The sequence below is a fragment of the Festucalex cinctus genome, chromosome 3 (genome assembly GCF_051991245.1).
Source record: "Festucalex cinctus isolate MCC-2025b chromosome 3, RoL_Fcin_1.0, whole genome shotgun sequence".
Classification (NCBI taxonomy): Eukaryota; Metazoa; Chordata; class Actinopteri; order Syngnathiformes; family Syngnathidae; genus Festucalex; species Festucalex cinctus.
In genome coordinates, this window is record NC_135413.1 from 12,093,696 (window position 1) to 12,118,471 (window position 24,776).

The 24,776-nt window shown below is 41.2% G+C and overlaps 1 protein-coding gene across 3 annotated transcripts in view; it reads right to left on the reverse strand.

The window, feature by feature from the left end:
• The window catches only part of znf423 (zinc finger protein 423), a 195,778-nt gene that overhangs the window by 105,469 nt on the left and 65,533 nt on the right, over positions 1-24,776 (reverse strand). For 2 of the 3 annotated variants that reach the window (XM_077515846.1, XM_077515845.1), the window contains exons 6-19: positions 24,469-24,550; positions 24,272-24,347; positions 23,866-24,146; positions 23,503-23,786; positions 23,035-23,415; positions 21,717-21,898; positions 20,901-21,440; positions 20,655-20,805; positions 19,142-19,687; positions 18,872-19,056; positions 17,190-17,602; positions 16,524-16,737; positions 14,852-14,936; positions 10,912-10,932 (exon numbers count right to left, since the gene is read on the reverse strand). In XM_077515846.1, coding sequence (XP_077371972.1) covers positions 10,912-10,932; positions 14,852-14,936; positions 16,524-16,737; positions 17,190-17,602; positions 18,872-19,056; positions 19,142-19,687; positions 20,655-20,805; positions 20,901-21,440; positions 21,717-21,898; positions 23,035-23,415; positions 23,503-23,786; positions 23,866-24,146; positions 24,272-24,347; positions 24,469-24,550 — 3,441 coding nt within the window. The remainder of the gene's footprint in view (positions 1-10,911; positions 10,933-14,851; positions 14,937-16,523; positions 16,738-17,189; positions 17,603-18,871; positions 19,057-19,141; positions 19,688-20,654; positions 20,806-20,900; positions 21,441-21,716; positions 21,899-23,034; positions 23,416-23,502; positions 23,787-23,865; positions 24,147-24,271; positions 24,348-24,468; positions 24,551-24,776) is intronic. The other variant, XM_077515847.1, reaches the window with a different exon arrangement.

Consider the following 24,776-nt stretch of genomic DNA (forward strand, 5'->3'; position numbering starts at 1 on the left):
GTTCGATTCAGTGGGATTATGTTTTGATTCGATATGATACGGCTCCATTCCAGAGGGAATAATGCAGTTACTTTTTTGTTGTCATTTTACATTCATTTCAATTAACTTGTCAGTCCTGTAAATGTGCCATTTCCTTATATGATATGGTATATTTCCAATAAAAAGATTATTTGATACATATTTTGAGTGGAACGATTAGATTCAGTTTAATGAAACGGAGTTTAACGCCACAGAAGAGGCGGGACGTGATTTTGTACATCAGTTTATTTCCGGCCCAGGTTGTGAACGAGCAACCCAGGGGCACAAAGTCGGAAGCACAAGTATTTTTGACGCAGCCCACATGTCGCAAACCGAACCGGAAACAAACTGTTGTGCAAAAAACAGTCCCGCCTCTTCCGTGGCATATACCCCATAAGCTTACATTTTTTAAAATTAAAAAAAATTGTTTCTGGTTCAAACAGTTTTTTGTTACACCCCAAAAATATTTTAATATATTCATATATATACACTTCTTGTCTATCATGCCATATTGTTTGTGGTTCAATAAAAAAATAATTCAGAACAGCGCATGTGAAGCCTTCTCTTTCCTGATAAAAACTCCAGGGGATCATAAGGACTTGGCAATTGGACATTAAATTCTCTTACAGGCAACCAAAACAAATTTCAATCAATGTACCTTTCCATTTCAGAAGCAGTTATGCAGGAATACATTTTTTTTAGATTAATTTGGAAGCTGTTGGTACGGAGAGCTAAAAAAATATTAATTTGCGGAGCTGTAGCTTGCATGAGGAGGCTGAGCAGTGTGCCAACATGAAGTCAATTGCTGGTTGATTGCCTGTGGGAGGGAAATGTTTGACCCAAACACAAACACTGACTTGATTAAGATGATCAAGACAAGGACATATACTGTGTGTAAGACCAGCAGGATTACTTTAAGTGAGCCGGGCAGTTGCATCTAGGACACATTCAACTCCTCAACTATAAAGAAAAACATCTGGATGGTATCCAAAAGCACCATGCATCAACACACACTCGCACGTACTCTAATGAAGCCCCGGTAGTGACGAAGAGCAGCAGGGAGCAGCGCGGATCGCCGAAGACAAGCGTGCGTGAGCCTTCGTCACAATGTGTGTGTACGCACTGCGCGAGCGTGCGTCTCCGCCGGGATAATTATGGCGCTCCTCGGCAGCTGAGCGTGCCAGATGTACTGGGAGACGGAGGAGGTGGGGGAGGAGGGCGAGGAAGGAGGACGAGGATGAGGTGGTGGTACGGCACAGCGCAGAGAGGGAGCACAGCACCGGGGGCGATGCAGCAGGGAGCATGCAGAGTGTTACGTGACTACATGTGTACACATGTTGTCTTTCAACGCACCGACGTGTGTCCGCGCGTCGAGCCGGGAACGCTTGCAGCACCGTGTGTGTGTTAGCCCGAGTAAGAGAGCATCTCGGTGTGTGTATTTCCAGATGGATGTCCGTGTTTGTACACATTAATGCGCTATGGTGAGTGAGTGTGTGTATTTGGCACAGGCAATTTTGTTGCTTGCCATCCACTATTATCAGGCTGGATCGGTCGCAAATGAGAAACTCTCATCCAGGACAAACGCAAGGATGAGAAAGGATAAAGAACATGAGATTGGAAAATGGTTGCTGGGGAAAGAGATCTGGACTTAAGTCTTGGGACCAGCCTCTTGCACAACAATGAATCAATCAGGAGTTGTCATATGCCCCCTTTGTCCCATGATATCTTAAGTCTTTGGCATACGAAAGCAATTTTACTTATATATATATATATATATATATATATATATATATATATATATATATATATATATATATATATATATATATATATACATATATATATATATATATATATATATATATACATATACATATATAGACGCGGCGGCGTCTAAACGGTGAGTAATGACGACCAATAATTTCGTCCGTTCTAATCTTCATTCATGAAATCGAACGACACAACATATGGCCACCTACACACCTATTTAGCCTCAAAATAAATATAGGACAATTCAAATTCATGAGTCGCCGCCGCCTGTCGCACACTTGCGTGTACAGTACTCAGTTTACAAAACGCACGACACTACGGCAGCCGAAATGTCATCTCACAATGGTGAAGTGTTTTTTTTGTTTGTTTTTGTTTTTTTGTTTTTAGAGAGAGGTGAAGTGAAGTGTTGTTTTAAAACCAAGCACAAACAGAATAAACAAGTTAGACACTCGTCTCAAGGTCTCATGAGCCAAAAAAAAAAAACTCACCAAAATTACGTGTGCACTTACGGCGTTCGGCTTTAGTTACAGCGGTGATGACGGTCCTGCTACCTCCTTTTCCTCCTTCCTTTCCGTTTCAATGATCTCACTGACATCATTGTCAATCTTAATATGCATTGCATTCCATCAATTGTTGCAATAATGAATGAGCTGTGCTTTCATTTGGGACAAGCTTTTGACCTGCAGTTTCAATAAAGTTGTGTTGACTCAATTCAACTTTGGTTTCTTTCTTGAAACAAGATCTTTTACTAAACAATTTACATCTTAAAAGCATAATACGATCTTAGCATGTAAAAAAAGCTTATTTAAACTAAAACATTCCTCAAAAAAAATATTATTTTAAGTTATTCAAAATGCACTGTCTTGAAACAAGGGGTTTCATCTGTGTAATTTTGGTTGTAAGTCATATTGTCTAAAATTAAGCACATGGGCATAATTTGACTAGAAATAAGACAAATGTTCTTGGCAAGAGTTTGAGTTTTCCAGTTCAGTGTCGCACTGCAACTGTGTTGGATGTACTGAAGCCCACCAGTTTCCTATGCACATTCACCGAACCCTCCTACTGTTGTTTTCTTACGATGGAACTCAGGGGAAGTAGACAATAATGAAAACAGCAGAGGCCCCAGAATTGAACCCTGTGGAAAATCATACGTTCCTTTACACATTCATATTGCACATATTTGTCCGGCCACTTTCATTTATTTATTTAGTTTTTTTTTTTTTTTTTTTGCTCAACATAGTAACAATATAGGTCTTAACCCCTGGGGTTCAATCAAACCCAGGTTAAGAATCACTGGCAAAAAGAAAGGACTAAAAGGCATACCTGGATACTACAGAGATTGTGAAAGAGTTAAATGGCTGAATGGACAGAGCATAATCCAGAGATCAACGATGGCACATCCAAGAGACTAGTCGACTATTCCGCAATGACGTTTGAAGTCGACTAATGGCATAAACATTATAGATGGAAACTGGTGAGTTATGTAAAAGGTAAGAGCTGAATCTCTGCTTGGTGTTCATATATTTGCTTTTCTATAAAAATTATGTGTGAGCAGTAAATTGTCATCAAAAAGAGATTATTGCAGCAGATTCTTCCCTCCTCTGACTTTTTTTCTTTTTAAAATATAGTATTGTAATGGCACTGCAGTTGTGTAATGTGAATTGTTGTTCGAGATCTTTATGTTCCAACTGACTACGAGGGCGGTGAGGGAGTCTGACTGGATATTAGAGATGTGCATCTCTCCACAAAAGGTGATTCTATACGGTTTCCCATACTTGGGGTGTGAACAGATTCGACTGTTCGATATGAATGTGGAACGATTTGATTTGGTTTGACTCGGCAAGATTACAATTCAATTCGATATGGTACTGATCAGTTTTAGATGGTGTGATGGAATGATTTTTTTCCCCAACTTTTTACATACACTTGAATAAGCTTGTCAGGACTTTAAATGTGTCATTTCTTTCTAAAATATATTCTCGCAAATAAAAGACAATTTGATGTGTACCTCAATACAGTATATTTCAAAGTAGAATGATTTGATTTGGTTTGATTCGAATCATATTTAAAAAAAAAAAAAAAAAAAAAGAAAAAAGAGAAAAAGAAAACATGCTTTTCAGGGTCAAACCGTTTTTTGGGGGTTTTTTTTGGAGTTTTTTTTTTTTAAACACCTCTACTACATATATAGGGATGGGATATAGGGGTATAAAAGGATGTCCAACATTTGGACAGACAACTATAGTTGAATGTATTTTTGGTCTGCTTTTTATCCAAATATTTGCTGCATTTCTAACTTCACTACTGCATTAGCTTTACATCCAAATTGGGGTTACGTTGCCCTGTAGAAAGGGAACTCCATCGTAAAATGAGGCCCACCTATACTGTGTTAAGAGAAAGCCTGTTAATGAAAGCGAGCACACGGAGGAAACAAAATGAGAAGAGAGGAAATAAAAATTCAAACAACAGCTTAGAACAGCAGAACAGAAAGTAAGAGATTGTCTCCTCTGGTTGGCTTTGTCACCTCGCTCACCCGAGAGGGCCCAGAGCAAAGCACCATGGGAAATTACTGAAACCAGAACGCATTGATTTATCCAGGATGATGTGTGTGTGCGTGTGCGCGCATATGTCACACAAGGCCTGAACAGCAATAAAGAGAGCAGCCTGGTCGACATCTGCTTGGAGACAACAGATAAGAGCATCAATGTACTGTTATTTTTCTCTCCTTCCATCTCCATCCTGCAATCTCCAAGCCTGGGCTGTGTAATTAAGAGTCAAAGGCGACCCCCTTCAACCACTCCCAGCATGCCTTTGCATTCCATCTCCTACTGTGCTGGTGCTGCTATTTTCTCCCTGCTTTCTTTATGGGATGTGCCGCGTATTCTGACGCTTGCCTTGAGCACAATTTCAGATGGGACCGTTGTAGATCAACAGCTTGTTTGGAGATGACTGCTCGTCTTCACTCATGATAGCTCACTTAACTATTAATTCAGCTATATTCATAAAAGATCACTGCATCAACCTGAAATAAACCACCTGCACCAGATTCAAAAATACAATGTTCACGTTGCGCATCTCTTTACTAAGCCCAATTTAAACATGACATCACACCAGATGTTCAATATAAATGGTCAAAAGACCATGAATGCCTGGCACCATCCACCCATCACTCTGCTGGTTCAACCAAGGCTAGCTAGCAAGGTGACCCTGAATCCCAGTATGTGTGAGTGTGCATATGTAGTTGTGTGTCTGTACTTATAGGCATGCATGTGTGTGTACGTGTGCTTGATCCCTGTAATTAACACCGGCCATTAATGAAGTCCAGCTGCTCAGCAAGAGTACTGAGTGCCAGCCAAAACCTGCCACAAATCACTCCCCTCCTACCTCAGTGCAATCCATCCTGCCCCTCATTCACGATCCTCACTCAGCTTAACGTTCATAAAGCTGATTCCCTTTATTGCATTCTCCGTTTATTTCTCTTTTTTTTTTGTTTGACTCGCACAAGGACGAGAGATAGTACTTGACACAGTTTGCTTTGGTTTATTTGTTAGTTAGCAGCCGACGGATCACTGAGTGCTCCTCTGATTTTAAATTGACTATTAGCATACGATCACTACTCTGTTTTTTTTTTGAGATAAAAAATTACATCCATCCATTTTCTGAACCGCTTGCTCCTCACTAGGGTCACGGGGGGTGCTGGAGCCTATCCCAGCGGCTATGGGCAGCAGGTGGGGTACACCCTGAACTGGTTGCCAGCCAATCGCAGGGCACACAGAAACGAACAACCATCCACATGCACACGCACACCTAGGGACAATTTGGAGCGCCCAATTTCCGAGCCATGCATGTCTTTGGAATGTGGGAGGAGACCGGAGTACCCGGAGAAGACCCACGCGGGCACGGGGAGAACATGCAAACTCCACCCAGCAAGGCCGGAGCCTGGACCCGAACCAGAGTCCTCAGTACTGGGAGGCGGACGTGCTAACCACTCATCCACCTAGCCCCTAGATAAAAAAATATAAATTAAAATTGCAAAACATTAACACAATTTTCTATTTTTTCTATTCTTCCGATTTCTATGTCCTGATGGTAAAACAGCCACAAGAGTCATAAGTACCGATATCTTGAAATAATGCCGGGTATCGGCCCGATACCGATACCTGGTATTTGTACTTGCCCATCCCTACATATAAGCTCAAATTTCTACTTGGTCAAGTCTTTAATCATGCTGTATTTAAAAGCCCACGTTGTATAACATTACATACAAATACGCACCCACACCCGCACACTGACTCCCCACCAGCTGTGACAGATGCAGCTGTCACGGCACAAAATGAATTCAAAATAGTTAGCAAATTAAGCAGCGAGTTAATTGTTGCTTGGCCTCTGCTTATGAAGCGCATAAAGGCAAAGCGCCTTGCACAAGAGAAGAGCAAGAGCGTGTATGTTTGTGTGTAATTGTTGTTTGGCAGCTGGCGCTGCCACACCTGGGCGGCTTGAGTCAAGCGCGAGGGGGAATGCAGGTAGCGTTAGCTATACAGTAAGTTGTAAATGTAGCAGGCCTACAGTATAAGCAGGAAACAAACACAAAGTGCAAGAAAATACATCAATCACGCAAAGTACACTACTTTTATATGAAAGTTAAGTAAAATGCTGCTTTTTGTGCAAATATTCTCCCTGGAACACATACATGCACACCCCCACGCACGCACACCCTCCTGTTCACACACCAGACATGACTGTTGTGAATGTATCCTGCTCATGTCTCTCCTGTCTATTTGTCAGGGTGTCCTATTAGGTTTCCAAACAGCTTGTAATGACTGGTAATAAACAGCAGAAGAAAGAAGTAAATCAAGCGAGAAGACGACAAAATGAGCTCTCCGGGGCCTGCATGCTCCCAGTTTTCAAGGCACACAATACAAACACACAAATAGAGACACTAATAACATGGTTAAAATCCATTCCCTACCAGAGTAGATACATTTCCAGGTTACTTTTCGCAATTATTGTGACAGTCAAAGTGGAAGTCAAATGATTGGTGACTGTTGCTTGTTTCAAACATTTTAAACCCAGTGGTGAATTAAACACACCTAACAATAAATATATCATCAAGATGGCTAATTCTATCACAGCAAAATCTCAGATCTTATTTAATTTACAATCAGTCCCATTTCATCTTTCATCCTCTCCTTCATTTGGCCCCTCTGTGATCTTCCCTTCCCAGTCCCTTGTCCCTTCATCATCACTCCCTCCCTCCCTCTGGTGTCATGGCTCGCTGGCTCCAGGTGGCGAGGGAAGAAGGGAGGACGGGATGTAGGGAAGGATGGCTAGATGGATGGATGAAGGGACTGATGAAAGACATGACAGAGGGGGAGGGTGGGCTGTCATCTGCTATGTTCATACCATCACAGTACCAACCAGCGTCAACATCTCCGAGCCTTTTTCTTTAAAACACAACCTAAATGAATGAAAAGATTTTATAAGCTTCTTCTCTGAGCGACGAAAGCCAAAATTGAAAATGGTTAACAATCAAGTCAAAGATGCAGAACTTTAGTTCTGCATTTTTCACAATTGGAGTGTTAAAATTCTAGTGTTATTTTGTTGAGAGTTGATTTTCACTCCCAAAGAGTATCTTTAAACATTCTGTTGAGTAATCACGTAGTGCTAGATTAACTGCTTTCGTACCGTTGCACAAGTTAGTACCATTTCCCTCCTCCTTTCCTCATCACTGAGAAACACTGACACTCTAACAAAATGACTGTGCTCATGAAGACATTTTCACTCACAAAAGAGACTGGCAAAAGTGACAAGCTAGAAACGATCTCAACTAGTTGGATTAAAGTTGATGGTCTTGAACACACAGTTGGACTTTTGTGCACTGAAATGAAGGATGATATTCCACTGTTTTGTCTTCTATTTCTGAAGTAATTTACACAGAAAAATACAAATATTTTTTTTTATAATCGCTATGCAACACGAGTGGTGGTGGCAGGATGACACAGTGGGTAGCACTGCCAATTTAAGGTACAGGGTACTGGGGATCAAATCCCAGTCAGGGTGAACTGGCAATGTGTCAAATTAATGACTATGAGGGAAAACAAATGTGTCTGAAAAGAGCTACTAGTGTACTTCTGTTGTGTTAATTTAATTCTAATTAGAGATTTAAAACCTACTTTCTCTCAGTGTTAAATATTGAACTACAGTCAAACCTCGGTTTTCGAACATAATCCGTTCCAGAAGGCTGTTCTAAATGTGATTTGTTCGAAATCCGAAACAATGTTTCCCATTATAATTAATTTAAATAATTTTCATCCGTTCCAAGTCTAAAAAAAAAAAAAAAAAAAAGGTTCTTTTTTTTTTTAACACCATAAACTGCACTGTATGCTGTTTACCATAAATAGAAAAGGGTAGAAATAGACACTGTTTTATTTTAATAGAAGAAATCCTATCTAAAATGATGAAAGAAAAAACAAAATGCAAACATTTCGTCTAACTGTTTCTCGTTGACGAAAATCAGCAAAAGTTGTACCAATACTTGTGGCCTTTGTTTGCTAGAAACACTAGATCCTTTAGCCACATCACTTGCTTTAAGCTGGTCTTTATTTCTTAGGATGGTGCTTATCGTCAATTTCGCCATCCCGAACTCCTTCGCTAACACAGACACACGCACGCCTGATTCATATTTTGCTATTAATTCTTTTTAAATTCAATAGTTCTGAGCACTACTTTCACCAGCTTTACCACTTGCACTTGCTTTCTTTGGACCCATGATTAGGGGCTAATACATGATGAAAAAAAACAAAAACAAAAAAACAAAACAGATTTGCCTAAATAATGAACAGGTCTGCTCCGAACGAACTTTGAACACGAATGTGCAACAGGAAGGAAGCATCCTGGGCATTCGAGTTAGCTCGGCTCCCGAGTGAGTCGTGTTCAGGTACACTCGGCTTTTTCTCCCGAGTGAGTGGCATTCAGGTACGCTCGGCTTTTTTCAGTTTGGTCGAGAGCCGATTTTTTGGAGACATAACATTCTCGAATTTTCTGGTCGAAAACCGATTTGGTCGTGAACAGAAGCGTTCGAAAACCGAGGTTTGACTGTATATTAAAAGTGCTGATTGAACTGGAGAGTGTGGATATGTATAAACTCTGAACAAGTCTTCAAATAAATCAGTCAATTCAAACAGGACTTTTGTGTGTTGATTGAACTAAAGCCATTCTTCTCCTTGGCTGATTATTAACTTCACCATGTCACTTTATTCATATTGTACTGCACAGCCAAGACAGAAATGCATGTATCACTTGCTACATTTTTCCTTCTAGTTTCTTCTAGAACCATTGTTACACTTTTTTTCTAAAGTTGCTGTAACTGGTAACCTTCTGTGGAGGTGGGGGACAAAAGCCAAGCAAAAAGTAAAAAAAAAAAAAAAAAAAAATACAACCCAAATATAGCTTGTTTGGGTCCCGAGTGAACTGGAACCTATCCCAGCTGTCTTCGGTCCAGAAGCGACGTAAACCCATACAGAATATAATCAACCATTGACAATCACATCAACATATATGGAAAATTTAGAGACTTCAATTAAGCTGCATATTGCAAACGCCACACACGAACTGTGAGGCAGACATGCTTGACACTAACCCACCACGTTGCCTGTAAAACATCCTTGCTGACATCCCATAAGAGATCAAACATAATGACATTAAGACTTGTCTAAAGTCGTACGATTTTAACAAGAACGTTTTTCCAAATTTTACATGCTAAAACTCTCTCATTAATTGACTGCCACAGTGAGGGCAACTGGGGGTCAGTGTGTGAAATGCTTTTAATGCTTCCATCTTTTAAGAAACAACAACTCATTTAAACACATCCACAGAGACGAGACATTTCCTGTGGCGTTTCAAAGTCCCTCAGACTGGACGCTTGTGCCTATGATGGGATTAGCCATGTTCCTTAAGTACACCAGTTTATTTAAGACTTTACTCAGCTTTGATACTTGCTGTTGAGGAACGTTGGCAAATCTCCCTATGCTTGTTGTGATATCAATTTCATGTAAGACTGGTGAGCCTAAGTGTTTTCTTAAGTACAGAGCATTAGTGAAGTCACACACCGAGAGAGAGAGAAAAAAAAAGGGGCAGATTAGTCTAAGGCTTATTAGTCCAGGTGCGGCAGGGCGAAAGAAAACATCAATGTGTCTGGCTGGTAGCAAAGACACACACACATGCACATGAATGAACCGTGTGCCACATTATCCACCTCCTTTCACTCTAAAAGCGTCTTATACGCCTCATTAGCAACACAAAGTTACCAGGCCAGACTTTGCTTATCAGGACACACACATACAAATATATATTGTTGGGCGTATTCATGCACAAGTGTAAAGAAGGTCATGACGCTCAGAGACACCCGCTCTGCAACTGCCACTGGGATGGCTGCTTAAGACAGCAGCCAGACATTACTAGTGAAGCGCATCAGCGATTTCAATGCAGGCTAATAGACTGGCTGACTATCGGTTGGTTGACTGCGGGTTTACTGTTCTAAACTAGCAGCAGCATAGAAAACAACCTGCTGGGTTTACCTAAATAAATGTGCAGTCAACGTCACATTTCAAGCATGAAACCATACTGGAAGGATGCACTCTAGAATTACGGGTGATTAGGAACTCATCAGGAGAATGTGATGAGGTAAGGAGAATTAATGTAAGAACATTAATGGGATACGTTAATGAAAATAGGTAAGTAAAGCTCATCCCAAAGACACATCATTACCGAGCAAGCTCCACTGGGAACCCTTATTTCCAGGTGAGTGGACAGCCAAATAATATCGTGTGTGGGTGCGCGCATCAGTGTGTGTGTCTGTGCATGTAGTATGAGGGACAATGAGGCATGCAGCTGGGATTGGGAGAGTGAACGTGAGGATTAACTGTGACAAAATGTGTCCCTCCCCATGTGTTGTTTTAAATTACACATGTTCCATTATTGTGAACATTGTATATAGTATTTCTGCAATACTTTCATCATGCAAACTGAGCATAGCAAATCAAAAACTGTCAATGAGATTCTGGTGGGCAGTGAGGCAGCGGAATGCTTGCTGCCTTGCTCAGAGTGTGAGACAGAAAGGGGACAAACCTTGCCGACAGGTGGGCTCTTCTACAGGCCATCCCGATGGCAGGTGGGGTTGGGGAGAGTGGAGGAGAGAATGGGCACGGTTAGTAATATGTACTCTGTTAATGGTGTGAGAGTTTGGGGGTGGAAGGAAAGGGTTCGATAAATTAAAGTCTAGTCATCCAAATACAGTACAGTATTATATATTAGGGGAAAACAAAGTGTGTCAAGTGGACTTTAAAGAAAATCACAAATTCGCATCCCGGTTTTGAGCCTTGTGATGTGTCCTGAGTCCTAGTGAATTTTGCCAGCATCATTGTTTTGTCCCACTTTTCTGTAGGTCCCGTCCGTGCATATCAATTTATTTCTTTGTCCAGTCAGCAAGACAATTGCTTGGGCAAAGTGTTTGTCAACCACACATTCGTCTTAGCAATTCATACGATAAACAATTTAAAACGGAATTTAATGGTTAACTTGAACTACTTCCTGCTTCCGTGTTTAAGAATCATGGGAAATGTAGTCAGAATGAACAAAAGTTAAGCTTTTCTGGCAGCGCATTTACAGTGTTGGACTGTGAGATATAAATAAATAAATTAAAAAAAACAAAACGAAAAAATAATGCCATGGGTAAGAAGCAACTATTATAGTCACTCTCATTCGGTAGTTGACTCCAGGTGCGTTCAATGACCACTCATGCAGTAAGACATCTCAAAAATCAGATGGCGTGTCACTGTAGGCAGGTGGCCTGTTGCAAACGAGCAGAGTGGCTTCAGCGATAGCAAAAGAAAAAGAGGAAGTATTCCAATACAAAATGGGCAGCGGATAGTGCACTGTCGAAAACAAGAGTGAATATTGGCTTGGCATTTACTTGCTTCATAGCCTTGAAGGAGCAGCTTGGGCTGAAGAGCGACACAGAGTTGGCCTGCTTGTAAGGTAAGTTCTAAGCACAGAAAATGTTAGCTTGCTAATTTGTTGACATGCTAGGCTCCTATGTCACACTGACAAGGGTAACTGGGCAATATATCACGAGAGTCAAACTTATATTTACACCGTGCAATAGAGGAAGCTAAGCCAATAGGCAAATGCCGTTTTCATTTTAGGGTGGAGGTCGGGAGTTGTCATGGGAGGAGTCTGTTTTGAATGGTTTGTTTACAAACAGAAAAGGAAAAAACTTTGGACCATGCCTATAAGTAAATCCTTCTCACTTGATTGGTGAAAATGACCCTGCATTGCAAGCAGCACACACACCCCTTCTGTACGAGTACAAATCAGCAATCTGCACAAGTACGAATCAGTTTTGCTCCATACTTTGTGAGATATTTGGTGCAAAAGACACGTGAAAAAACACTTTGTGACTCCTCGTGGCGACTTCTTCGACTACAAGTTGTCATTTCCACAGGTACAAATCAAGACTTTTCCATATATATATATATATATATATATATATATATATATATATATATATATATATATATATATATATATATATATATATATATATATATATATATATATATATATTACGGGTAGATGTTTTTCTTTTTACTCAACTCAACTCAAGTTTATTTATATAGCGCTTTCAAACAGGTACAAATCACCACTTGTACAGATGCAATTTTTTATTTATTTATTTTTTTACGGGTATGAATATTTACCTCCATAATTAGCACTCACTAAAGTAATAACAAATGCACCGGTCTTCAGACTGACTAGCGATTATTATTATTATTATTTTTTAGCAAAAGTTCCTTGTATATTTGAATTTTCAGCAAAATTGTATAGTCCCAGTTTTTCATTTCGAAAATCTGGTCATCCTATACCTGGTTGAAAATAAACTAACACTGAAGAGGAAAACGTTTTAGTGTGAAAGAAGTGCATGCATGTGGCCTGATCAAAACGCAATGGTCACAATCAGTATGCTAATTGGTGACTCGCACTGATTAGCACCAGCAGAAGTGGGGAGCGAGCGTGTAGCTCAGTATGTGGTCACGGAGTGCATGTTTGGAGCAGACATGGCTTCATGTTAAGCATGTGTATTGCAGAGAGAAGGAGAGAGGAGGAGCAAACATTAAGAGTGTGTCTCCACGTGTACGAGAGGTCGGGCCACATGCTGAGGAATTCAGACTGAGGTGATTAGTGGGACATTAGTGGCTGCATGCAACTCTCTTGGAGCATGCAGTCAAGGACTAATTCTACCAACAAGTTTTTAACCAGCAAAATTGCAACTGTAGGCTCTTGTCCAAATGAGTCAAACTTGTGCCGTGAGGGTTCTTTTCTAGACAAGACACACTGGACCTCTCCTTCCTCTATCAGCCCGAATGTTGTCTCTCTTCCTCTTTATCTGACAACGTAATTAACAGGGCCGCGGGAGGCATCAAGTATTACCCATGGTGCCATGTGACACTCACATTACTGGCCTTGATCGTCTCTCCACAGCCAGTCAGAGCTGTGATAAGTACAAGTATGAGTTACAAATTTGGCTCTTTTCATCAAGTAGGAGAGAGTACAGTAGCTATTGAAAGTTAGAGTAAACCTTAATGTTTGCATGAATTCCGTTAGGCAAGTACATGCTATGCATCATTACTGAGCGTATATATGATCATCTTTTTGTGATACTGGCCAGTGAGCAGAGAAAGAACATAAAGAAGGTAAATAATGTAATGACATCACTTGAGCTTGCGGTCTGCCAAAATGTAATAATAGGAACTGTGCAAGCTTCCCAGAATAATCTGCCTCAATTTCATAATTACTCAGTGTTAGGCTTTCACACAATTAGCATGTTAATTAACCCAATACTACTACAACCATGCGTTGATGTCTGAGTGGATCAAATGGGGAAAAAATTATGGAAAGAGAGCAAGAGAAGTGAGTGTTAGAAGAGCAAAAAAAAAAAAAAAACAATGAAAGGAATTTTGTGCTGTGGCACAGTAAAGCATCCACCACACACAGAAGTGGATGGGAGAAGATGTCATGCGGGCTTTTGTGAATCACGGTGTGTATGGTTATGTGTCAGTGGCTGCGTGTACCACAGGGGAATAAGTTAAAGTTACTCCAGCGGTGGGTCTCCAACTGGCGTCATATCTAGGGACATTACTGGAAGACGCTGAACAATGTCGGTGTATGAACACCCACAGCTTCTCTCACACAGGGTTTTTTTTTTTTTTTTTTTTTTTACCTTGAGAACCACTCATGAGTCCACCTCGTTAATCTCCATGACGACAGAGATGCTAAAGCAGCAGTTTTAGTTTCAAGAGGAGAAAAGTGCCTTCGTAGGTTAGGGTGAGCTCATAAAATAATAATAAATAAAGTAGACTTCTAACTAACTGAGGACATTTTCACTTAAATACCCACGGTCCTTCGATACACCGATTAATTTATTAGGCTGTGTTTACTTCTTTAGTTTTATCAGGTGGCTAAGCTTGCAAAAGTTCACCAATGCAGCACGAGGCAGCACTCTATATGCATTGTCAACTTTAATCTTTCAGTTACACATAAAACTAAAAGCAGAGCTTCCCAAACTGAAGGTTGAAACCCCAAATGAGGTGCAGCTCAATTTTTATTGAGTTGTTGATTGTCAGAGTAAAATGCTCTCAGCTATTTTATTGATCATTAAGCAGGCACAACATGTCTTGGAAAAGGTCTTTTTCTAAATTCATGTCTGTTGTCACCGTCCGCTTAAACGTTGATTTTATGACAATAAAAAACTCCAAGAAGGAAGAACATTTAAAATTTAGATCTTGAGCAGAAAAGGTTTGGGAAACACTGCAATAGTTGTCAGCCGTGTGTGTGCGCGCGTGTGTGCGGGGGTGTTTTCACAGCGGAAATATTAGACAAACACAAGAGGGAACATGTTTCATTGTCATTCATTGTCATTAGCCAAGACTGACGTGACAAACACGCACACACACTTTCCCGCACAAAATAAAAAAAAAATAACAGAGGGGATAAGATGCGCCTCACTCACCGATCATGTGATTTGCAACATGAATCTGAATCTCTCGCTCCGTCTCAAATGTCATTTGGCACTTAATACACTGGTAGGTCTTTTTCTGTGAAAAACAAACAAAAATATTTTTTTTATTTCTCAGTTAAATAGTCAGCAGTCATTTTTTCACTTGTTGACTGAAAATGACATCACAGTAGGGCTGGGCAATACAATTGAATTAATTTGATTAATTGTCATTTCAAAATTCAAATCATTGAAAATTTGCTCAATCGTAAAATTGAGGTGCATATAAATAAATACACTTTTGTCTTCGTCTGGATTATTAAAAACAGTTATTCTTATGTTCTGTTTCATCCAAATGTTATCGGGAGTTGCAATTTTGCACAAGTGGCAGAATGCTGGATGGGAGGTTTACAAAACGGGTTCACAATAGCTACCAACTGCGTAATTGAGGCATTTAAGGACAAACTATGAATGTTAAGTTTACGCTAAAACTAATTTAAAATTAGAATACATTATTGTTGTCTAAACAGTTTGCACAGGAAATATTTTTGAATAAATGACACCTTTAGATATTTTTTATGTTGGGTTTATTAGATTAAAATCGATTACAATCATAATCGTCCAGGATGACTAAAAAAAAAAAAAGATGAGATTTTATTTTTTGCCCAGCCCGACATTACAGTTGCCCTTGGGCTCCAGAGTTGAATAAAAATGGGTGGATTTTGCTGCTTGACGCATATTCCACAAACACAATATTAATCATAATACCATGTTTAGACTAGTAGAGCTGCATAGCCTGCATATAACATATTATTGTAAAGAAACATTTTGGGTTCACTTCCTCTTTAAGCCTGTGATGGCTGTGTTGTTTTTGATACATCGAAAAATGTATCTCATTTGAACAAATTGTCAATAGTCATATACCTGTATTTGTAAACATGCCAAATCACTCATGAGCTTTAGAACTAGTACAGGCTAAAGGAATGAATATTAAACATCACAGAATCTCAAACAGAATAATGGAAAGAACAATTGTGTACAAGAGAGAAATAAAGACACTAAACAGTTGGACAAACAACGCTCGAAAGAAGCAGAGGACCCGTTTACTCATTCATTGCACACAGCAATCACTCATGCACAAACACATAAATACACCAAGGCCCCAATACCATTGTGTCTTTGTTGCTCGCACCTTGATAGACATGCATGTGCACGTCCACACACAAACACACACCCTCACCCTATTTGGTCCTCTCTGTGCTGTCAAGTTACGTTGAAACAAAGGTGGAGGAAAGATAGAGGGTCCCTGAAAACTGCCTCCCACACACGCACATGCACACGTAGGGAAAAAAACAACAACAACAAACACACACACTCAAACTCAGACTTGCGGCAGGTCCCCGGGAGCCTGACTGTCAATATCAAGTAGAGCACACAGTTCCCATCATGCCACAGCACACCCCAACCACAGGACCCAGTGGGCAGCTCCCCACATTCACTCACGCGAGCAAGATACAGAAAACAGCAGCAAGCCAACAACAGCAACACTTCAGTTATGGAGGAAGGCCCCCGACTGCATGACATCGCCTCCAAAATTTCATTTTAAAAATGTGTTCTGGTAATGTTTTCTCACTGAGTTGTATTTGTTTGTCACAATATTGCAACACATCACAAAATCAGATCTCACCTTGGGTGCAGGTGAAGCCTCCGCCTTCTTCCCCGCTGAACTCGTTTCAGGGCTGACCTCGGGGTGATCGGTCTGGACGTGACTCTCTAAGTCCTCCACGCTTTCGAACTTCACCCCACACTCGGGACACCTGAGCCCAGACGCAGGCTTCTCTCCCTGCGTGTCCCCGGGTGTGAGAGCCCCTCCTTGGTTGGGGCTCTGGCCGTTAGTGCCCCTGATGGAATTGAATATCGGATTTTCTCGAGTCATTGGATTAGATTTGCTTCATGTTCAAGATCCAGATTTAAATGCAGGGCTCCAGACTATTTATTTATTTTTTTTTAACTAGGAGCATAGTGGCTTCTAATCTGAAATTTTAGGGGCACAAGAAGATTTAGAGGCAGACCAGTAAATTCCACCCATTTTCACTATATTACTGATAAATTGGTCAGTCATGAAAGCTGCTAGTTATTTGTCTTTTGTCTTTTTCGTCTTAGATGTTTTTAGTCGACAGCACAATATCGGACTGGAATGTACATTCAACTGTGCACAGTTTGGGAAATTCCTACCTAGGACATGACTGCATTTTAATGCAACCTTGAAAATCTTGCAATGGGAATATCAATGAACAAGACAATAGACGCTATACTAACTATTACATTAGACAGCACTGTTGTTACTCGTTACCTGCTCATGCAGCTCGCACATAGTCCATAAGGCAGGCCGTTGACATCCAGCTTCACCAGCTCTCCTTTGTTCTTAAACTCCTTTAGACAGAAGGCGCATTTATACAGTTTGTGATGCTGCAGCTGCCCGTTGGGGGAGGAAGAGGCCGAACCGTTCCCTGCTCCGTTCCCAGAGCTCCCTCCGGTTCCTCCAAGACCAGAACCAGTGGAGAGCTTCTGCATGTGGAAAGTGCCGTGGATCTTAAGCTCCAGGGTGGAGGTGACGGTCTGCATGCAGACGACGCAGCGGAAGCCCGTCAGGGAGTTTCGAAGGTCAGGGTGCATCTGGCAGTGCTCTATAAACTCCTCTTCACTGTGCAGGGGCATCTTACAGATTCGACAGGTTCCTGTGTCCAGGCTTTTACTGTGGGTCACCTGTGAAGGGTAGAGAGAGTGTATGGGAAAGATGTCATGATATTAGAGCACAAAGTATATATATATAATATATATAAGTATATACAGTATGAGGCTATGAGCAGCGTTGATCTGTGGCCGGTTCAGATCAGGCCCCAAGGTTTGGATCACCTACGATCCGCGGATTGGTTGGTGGGGGGGGGTTCTGGGGGTGGTGGTGGGGGTTGGGGACAACAAAGTGCATATTCACGACGGACTGGACACCGTTCAGACTTATGAAGGAAGCTGAAACATACTCAACTTCAAAATAAAGTTTGTTTACACTGATGGCAATGCAAATAGCCTTAGCCTTACTTACTACCACAGTGTCCCACGTTGTGGCCTTATGGCTAGCTTGACTTCCTTTTTAGACCTTTGTAGCTTTGATTGACATTAAGTTGCGACCAACATCATCACAACGCTATCCCGAACTCATATTCAATCGCTAATTTAGGATGCTAGGAAACCACTAATGTATCATTGTATGGCTGAAGTCTCCAATGTGAGTGGCTACTGGCTTGCATGATGCAGCTAGCTGTTAACATTACCTATGGGTGCTTGGCTGGTAGCTGTAAATTAGTTTGACAGTTGGTAAGTGGTAACTGGCTTACTTGAATTCTTTTTCAACATTCTGGACCAAGGCTACTTTGTAATTCACTCAACATGTTTAAAGGAAGAGAATGTGCCTTAAATTACACTTTGAGGTCTTTTCATTATTAAAAAAAAAAAAAAAAAAGATAATAGAACTTTGAGTTCACTTATTTTATAAAAAAAACTTTTGCCCATTAAAAAAGAAAAACATTAGATGGCAGGAACACAAGTTTAAGCACCTTGTTATTTTACACATGCATAAAATGAGAATGTTTCTGACTCATATTGCACTTAAAGTTGTGTTCCTAAATCTTAAAGGCCTATATTAGACATTTTGAATATATTTTTTAATTTAATTTGATGGGAAAAAGCGTTTTACAAAATAAATGAAGACACTAAATTCTAAACAGCTACCTGTATATATTAGATATTTTGAATTGATTTAATTATTTTTTTAATTATTATTTAATGTGGACAAGCATTTTAAAAAAATAAATGAAGACAAAGTACTATTAATCTTTTGGTCTTTTTTTTTTTTTTAATGATCCGAAAATAGATCCGATCCGTGGCTCAAATCCGTGACCTGACTTCAAACCGTGACTTTTGAGATCCGTCACACCACTAATATACAGTATTAGGCTATGAGCAGCATTTGCATACCTTGTGTTCTGTGAGGGTTAACAGAGAGGGGAATCGTTCGCCACATATTGGACACATGTAGTGTTTGGCGGGGCCGCGGTGCGTCTGCGCGTGCTCGCGAAGCCCCGTCTCAGAGAAGAACGTTCTGGAACAGATGTTGCACTTGTGGTTCCCCTTGATGAAGTCGGCCTTCTTTTTCCGCGAACCTGGTAAACATTCACAATTGACAGAAACATTACTGAATATACTTGGAAACTTTACGATGATGATGATATATATGCTTTCAGTTACCAGCATCATCCTCTCCCGGTCGGATGTTATGATCACGTAGCCGGTGGTTCTGAAGAAGGGACTCCATGGTGTAGGCCGCTCCGCAAATGTCGCAGGCGTACATGGGCTCAGAATTGTCCAGCTCTTCCTCACCCCCGCTGGCTTCATGGCTGTTGGCCGTATCTCCTCCTACAGCGGAGACGCTGTTCTTCAACAGCATGTTCTGGAGGTCGGCTTGCTCGGCAGCCGCCACTGTCGTTCTTTCCCCGGCACCTGCACCTCCGCCGCCTGCGCTTCCTCCTCCTCTCTTGACCGACTGAGTCAGTCCATTTGGCGTGCCGTTCTGGCTGCTGCTGTTCCCCGTGCCACCTCCGTTGCCAGTGATACTGCCCCCGTCAAAGATGCAGTGCTTCTCCCTGAGGTGTCGTTCTAGCAGTGGGATGGTGTGGAAGGATTTGCCGCAGAAGCGACACGTGAACTTCTTGCTGTGAGTGGTGATGTGACACTGGAGCTCCACCTCCGTTCCAAAAGTCTCTCCACAGAAGATGCACTTCCTGGGCTTGAGACCTTTGACACACAAACCAGATTACAGTGTACACATATGCGAGGAATGTTTGATTCACTTTCTTTTCAAATTGATACCAGTATGAGTACTCAATTTGAGTACTCACCGACACCAAGTAATACTTTTGATACATATAATAAAAAGGAAGATCAATCGGTATATATCTCAATGCAGATTTTTTTTCCCCCTTACAATTATATCAAATTAATGGAAATTATCTATTCTTCACATTTCTAATTTTATAGTTCCAGATCATAAAAGTGCCACAAGAGGGCGACTGATACTGGTATTGCCCATACCAACAAATGACTGCGTATCGCCCGATACCTTGTCTCGGTACTCGCCCATCCCTAGTGTTAATAGTAACAATTTCTAATAATGTATAGATCTTTAGACGTCACAAATGACACCCCAACCTATTTTGTGTAATTTGGATTTTCCATTGACAATTTGTGTCATTGTTCTTCGACTATAAGCATCAACCTTTCTCTCCAGCTATAACCTCTACGGCTTTACCACATCTATTCTTAGCTTCTCTTTAATTCATCAAAATTGTCTTTACTGGTAATTAAATCTTTGATGAGTTCCATTTTGAAATGTTAACTGTTTTTAAATTAAATATGCAATCACTGAGACTGGTATTCACAGCTGCTTTGTTCAAGCGATGTACTGCAATAGTAGCCCCCAAGTTGAAGGTGATCAACTTTGTTATTGAAAAAGGCAATATAGCTGTTGCACATGAACTTAATTGTACATTACAATGATGTTGGAGGAAGAAGGGTGGTCAAAGCAGTAGTGTCCACTTGTGGTTAATTACTACAGAAAGGTTGACAGTTTTGTCCCTTGTATTTGCCTATGTATGGAAACGGGGAGGTCATTGTGGCTTTTTCGAGTCAATAGACTGAATAGTATGGTGTATTTGTGAAAACAATAAAGCTATCTCCTCTCATTGTATACTGGCAGGCGTACCTGCTCCAAGCCCCCCAGGGAGGCCTGCCCTCTGGCCCACATGGTTATGCTTAACATGGAGCTGAAGTTCTGTCTCCTTCCTGAAGTCCCAAGCGCAGGCTGTGCAGCGAAAAAGCTTCTTTTCATTGCTGTGCTTCACTGCTAAATGAACCTAAACGACAGAGAAAAACCCAGTACCTTACACATCAACTTATTCAGGCAGGTCACATATTGTAAGGAAATGAACGTAAACTGTAGCTCCTTCACCTGTATCGAGACCTTGGAGTCAAAGACCTCCTGGCAGAGTGTGCAGTGGTAGAGCACAAACGTGTGCATGTCCAGCAGGTGCTTCTGCAGGTCATCCACTGAGGAGAACTGCTTGTCGCAGCTCTCACACATGTACTGAGTCGACGTGGTCATGTAGTGCACAGTCAGGTGTTGCAGCAACGCCTCCTGGGATTCAAAGTCCTCTTTGTTACACTGGGGGCAGGACTGGCGCCTCAGTAGCATCTCCAAATGGGACTTCAGGTGGGCCTGGAAGCCCTCGAAGCTGGCGAATCGCATATCACATTGGTTGCATGGGTAGTCCCCGTTGCTCCCTATGGAAGGCGTGGAGTCCCCTCCCAGTCTGTGGCGTTTCGGGGAGGAGATCTCCACATCAGAGGAGGCGGGGCTTAGGTCAGCCACCTTTGCCTGTCTCTTGTTGTTAGCCAATGGAATGTTCTTGTGGTTCTCTTTTATGTGCTTGGTGAGCTTGAGGAGTGAACCAAAGATTGGAGAATTGGTGCAATAGGGGCAAGAGTAAACCTGTGTGTGGAAAATAACCTTTTAATGACCATAAAAAGTAAAGGCATATAATGTCTCAGTCTCACATATAGTATTCAGTATATCATTATAGTTGTGATACTTTATTATTCCTACAAGGTAAATTAAGATGAAAAGATGAGTAGTTACAGTGCATTTAGTAGCCTGAAAAAAAATGTTGCACTATACGCAAGCTTCTAATTAAAAAACAAACAAACAAAAACAAACCAACAAACAAACAAACACAAAATACGATTTTGTATTCTTCCACTTATTTACCTCCATGAATGATTGGGATGCAGACTGTAGCACAGGAGACTCCAATTTGGCCACCGCTCCACCAGAGGCTGCCCCGCCTGCCACAGCTGAGGTGCAGTGAGTCTGTTGAATGTGTTCTGTCAACGAAGATTCCGTCAGGAAGCCCATGGAGCACTGATTGCAAAAGAAGGCATGGTTCCCCTCTGTGGTGGAATAACACAAAGTTACTGTTATTTGGCTGTGTTTAAGTACACTTGGCTAATAAAAATCATTCTGATTTTAACAATTATGATTAAGAAGCAAAAAAATAAGGTAACAATCGTCCATGTATCCCCTGGGAGTCCTGTAAACTATACATCAACATATTTACAACTGGCATACTAATTTATGCATTATGTTTTGTATCTTCATTCAAGATGGCTATTTGACAAACGTTCCTTGAACTACATTTGCGTAATTGACAATGAAATTATCTATAAATTTAACACGCTTTTATTTCGAACAGCCATAACTGATGTCATGTTTTTTTCTCTTGACTGCTGTTGAGTGGTGTATTGGTGGTAGCAATGTACTGTATCGAACACACTAAAAACACCTGGTTCGAAAATAACTATTTGTATCAAAAAGGGTCAAATCCACTGCTTGGGTGAATTCAACCCAACTTTTTTGGTTGCTTTCAAAACAACCCCCCAAAAATTGGGTCATTAAGTACAAAACAAGAAATTTTGGGGTGATTCTTTTGTACAAAATGATTCAATTTTGTACAAAACCCAACCCAAAACATGAGTCAAGTTGACTCAAGTCGCAGGTCAGTCTTTTTTTTCTTTTTTTTACCCAAATTGGGTTGTTTTGACCCAACTGTTTTGTTTTTAGAATGTATTATTATTATTATTATTATTATTATTATTATTATTATTATATTATGAAATGCAGCGCACACACTAAAAAAATATGTAAAACGATTACCCAAATTGGGTCAAAAAGGGACAAATCCAACTTTCATATTTATTTATATAACAAACAATCCCAAATGAATAAAGCACAAAGCAACACAATTTTCGGGGGTTGTTTTGTGGGTTATACTTTTGAGACAACTTTTCAGAATAAACGAATAACCCAAAAAGTTGGATTGGTCCCTTTTTTGACACAATTTGAGTTATAACTGTTTTTTTTGAGTGAATAATTTGCAATTTTCAAAAAAACTAGTTAGTGCCTCTGTTCTTAAGTTGTACCCTCCATTTAGCCTTAGTTGCTTCAATAAGTGAACCATCAGTTCTTAATGACGAATTAATTGATTATGATGCCCATCCCATCTTAATTACTTATGTATTTTTCTTACCTAATGTGGTGGACCCTGCCATAATCCCCCCAGGCAGACAGTGTGACACTCTAATGTGTTCTTGCAAAGAGTTAATGTCTCCAAACATGTCAGGGCAGTAGTTACAATGAAACGCTGTCACATTCGCAAACTGCAGAAGGGGAAAAGCTGCTGCTGCCGGGCTTGCAGTTCCTCCGCTGGAACGGTGAGCTTTGCGCACATGCTCATTGAGATTGTAGAGCGTCGGCAGTGTGTCCAGGCACAGCTGACATGTATGGCTCTGCTGTGGTTTGTCAGCATGGATGGTTTTTAAATGGATTTCCAACACTGCCAGGCTATTGAAGTCTCTCTTTGAGCAGTAAGGGCAAGAGTATGTCACTTTAGCCCAATTTCCTCCTCCACCTGAGGAGGATGGACAGTGAAACAGATATACAGTAAATCGACCTGAGCGTGTCAAAGCAGTCTCAGACACAGCGGCTCAAGACCTACCTCCACCTGGATGCACTAAGCTGATCCCCATCTCTTCCCCACTGTCGTTGCCTCTTCTGCGGCCTCGTTCACTGCCCTGACTGGGCTTGAGGGTGGAGTCTGGGGTGGATCCTCTCTCCAGGCTGGCGCTGGAATCTGGAGTGGCGGAACTCATTGAGGCAACGCTCCCCAGTGCAGGGTCAGGACTGGCGGCGCTGTGATTGGAAGAGTCAGGTTGGCGGTGGCTGTCTAGGTGGCAGTAGACATCCTCAACTGAGGGGAATTGTTCTAAACAAACAGGACATCTGCAGATAAAAACAAAGAAACAGACATTAGCATGCAGTGTATTGTTTGAAGATGGCGAAAGGGAATGCTCTCTTGTACTTGTGTTTGCGGTTGGCATGCTGCGCGTCAATGTGAGTGAGGAGTGAGGCCTCGTCAAGGAAGATCTCCGGACAGTGGATGCACTGCAAGTCGGCTCGGTCGGACAGCTGGGGGTGCCTGGTCAGGACGTGTTTCTCCAGCTCATCCGTTTGGCTGAATGTCTCCTCGCAGTAATCGCACATGTACAGGTCCTGCTCCAGGTCAACATCGCCTCCAGCTCCCTTTTTGCCTCCGTCCTTCTCGCTCCTCAGCGCAAGGTGCTCTCTGTTCTTGCGGTGCGCCTGCAAGAGAAAGAAAGCAGTCTTGGTCGTGAAAATGATGGTGAAATATGGTGTTTTACATTACTATATTATATGTTAATGTCAATGATGACGCACAAATAAGATAACAAGACGGTGCAGTATACCTGCATGTGGCTCTGCAATGATGAAGTGGAGGAGAAGCCCCGTTTGCACACGCTGCACTTAAATGGTTTGCTGGAGCTAAATGTGCGGATTCGCAAATTAGACTCAGGTGCAATCAAAACTAGCAATATCTGTCAAACTTTAATGAACGTAAGTAATGACAAATATCTAAAATCCATAATATACGAGACACTTTTACCTGTGTGTCTTGAGATGGATCTTTAGATGATCAGAGCGGGAAAAAGCAGCTTCACACTCTTGGCAACTATACTTCTTATCTCCTGCATCAGTTGACAGGTTGAGAGGGGATAATTAGCAGACTTCAGTTGAAATAAATAAGCAAATAAATGAAGCACTCATTTCAAACTAGCTATCTGTGTCCATCCATTTCCTTTAGTGCTTATTCTCGATGTCTGTGAGACCCTGAAGGTGTGGTGATTTGTGATTGGATGAGTGAGTCAGGGGGGTAAAATGATGTGAAATAGCCAACAATAAGCTTGTAGGGGT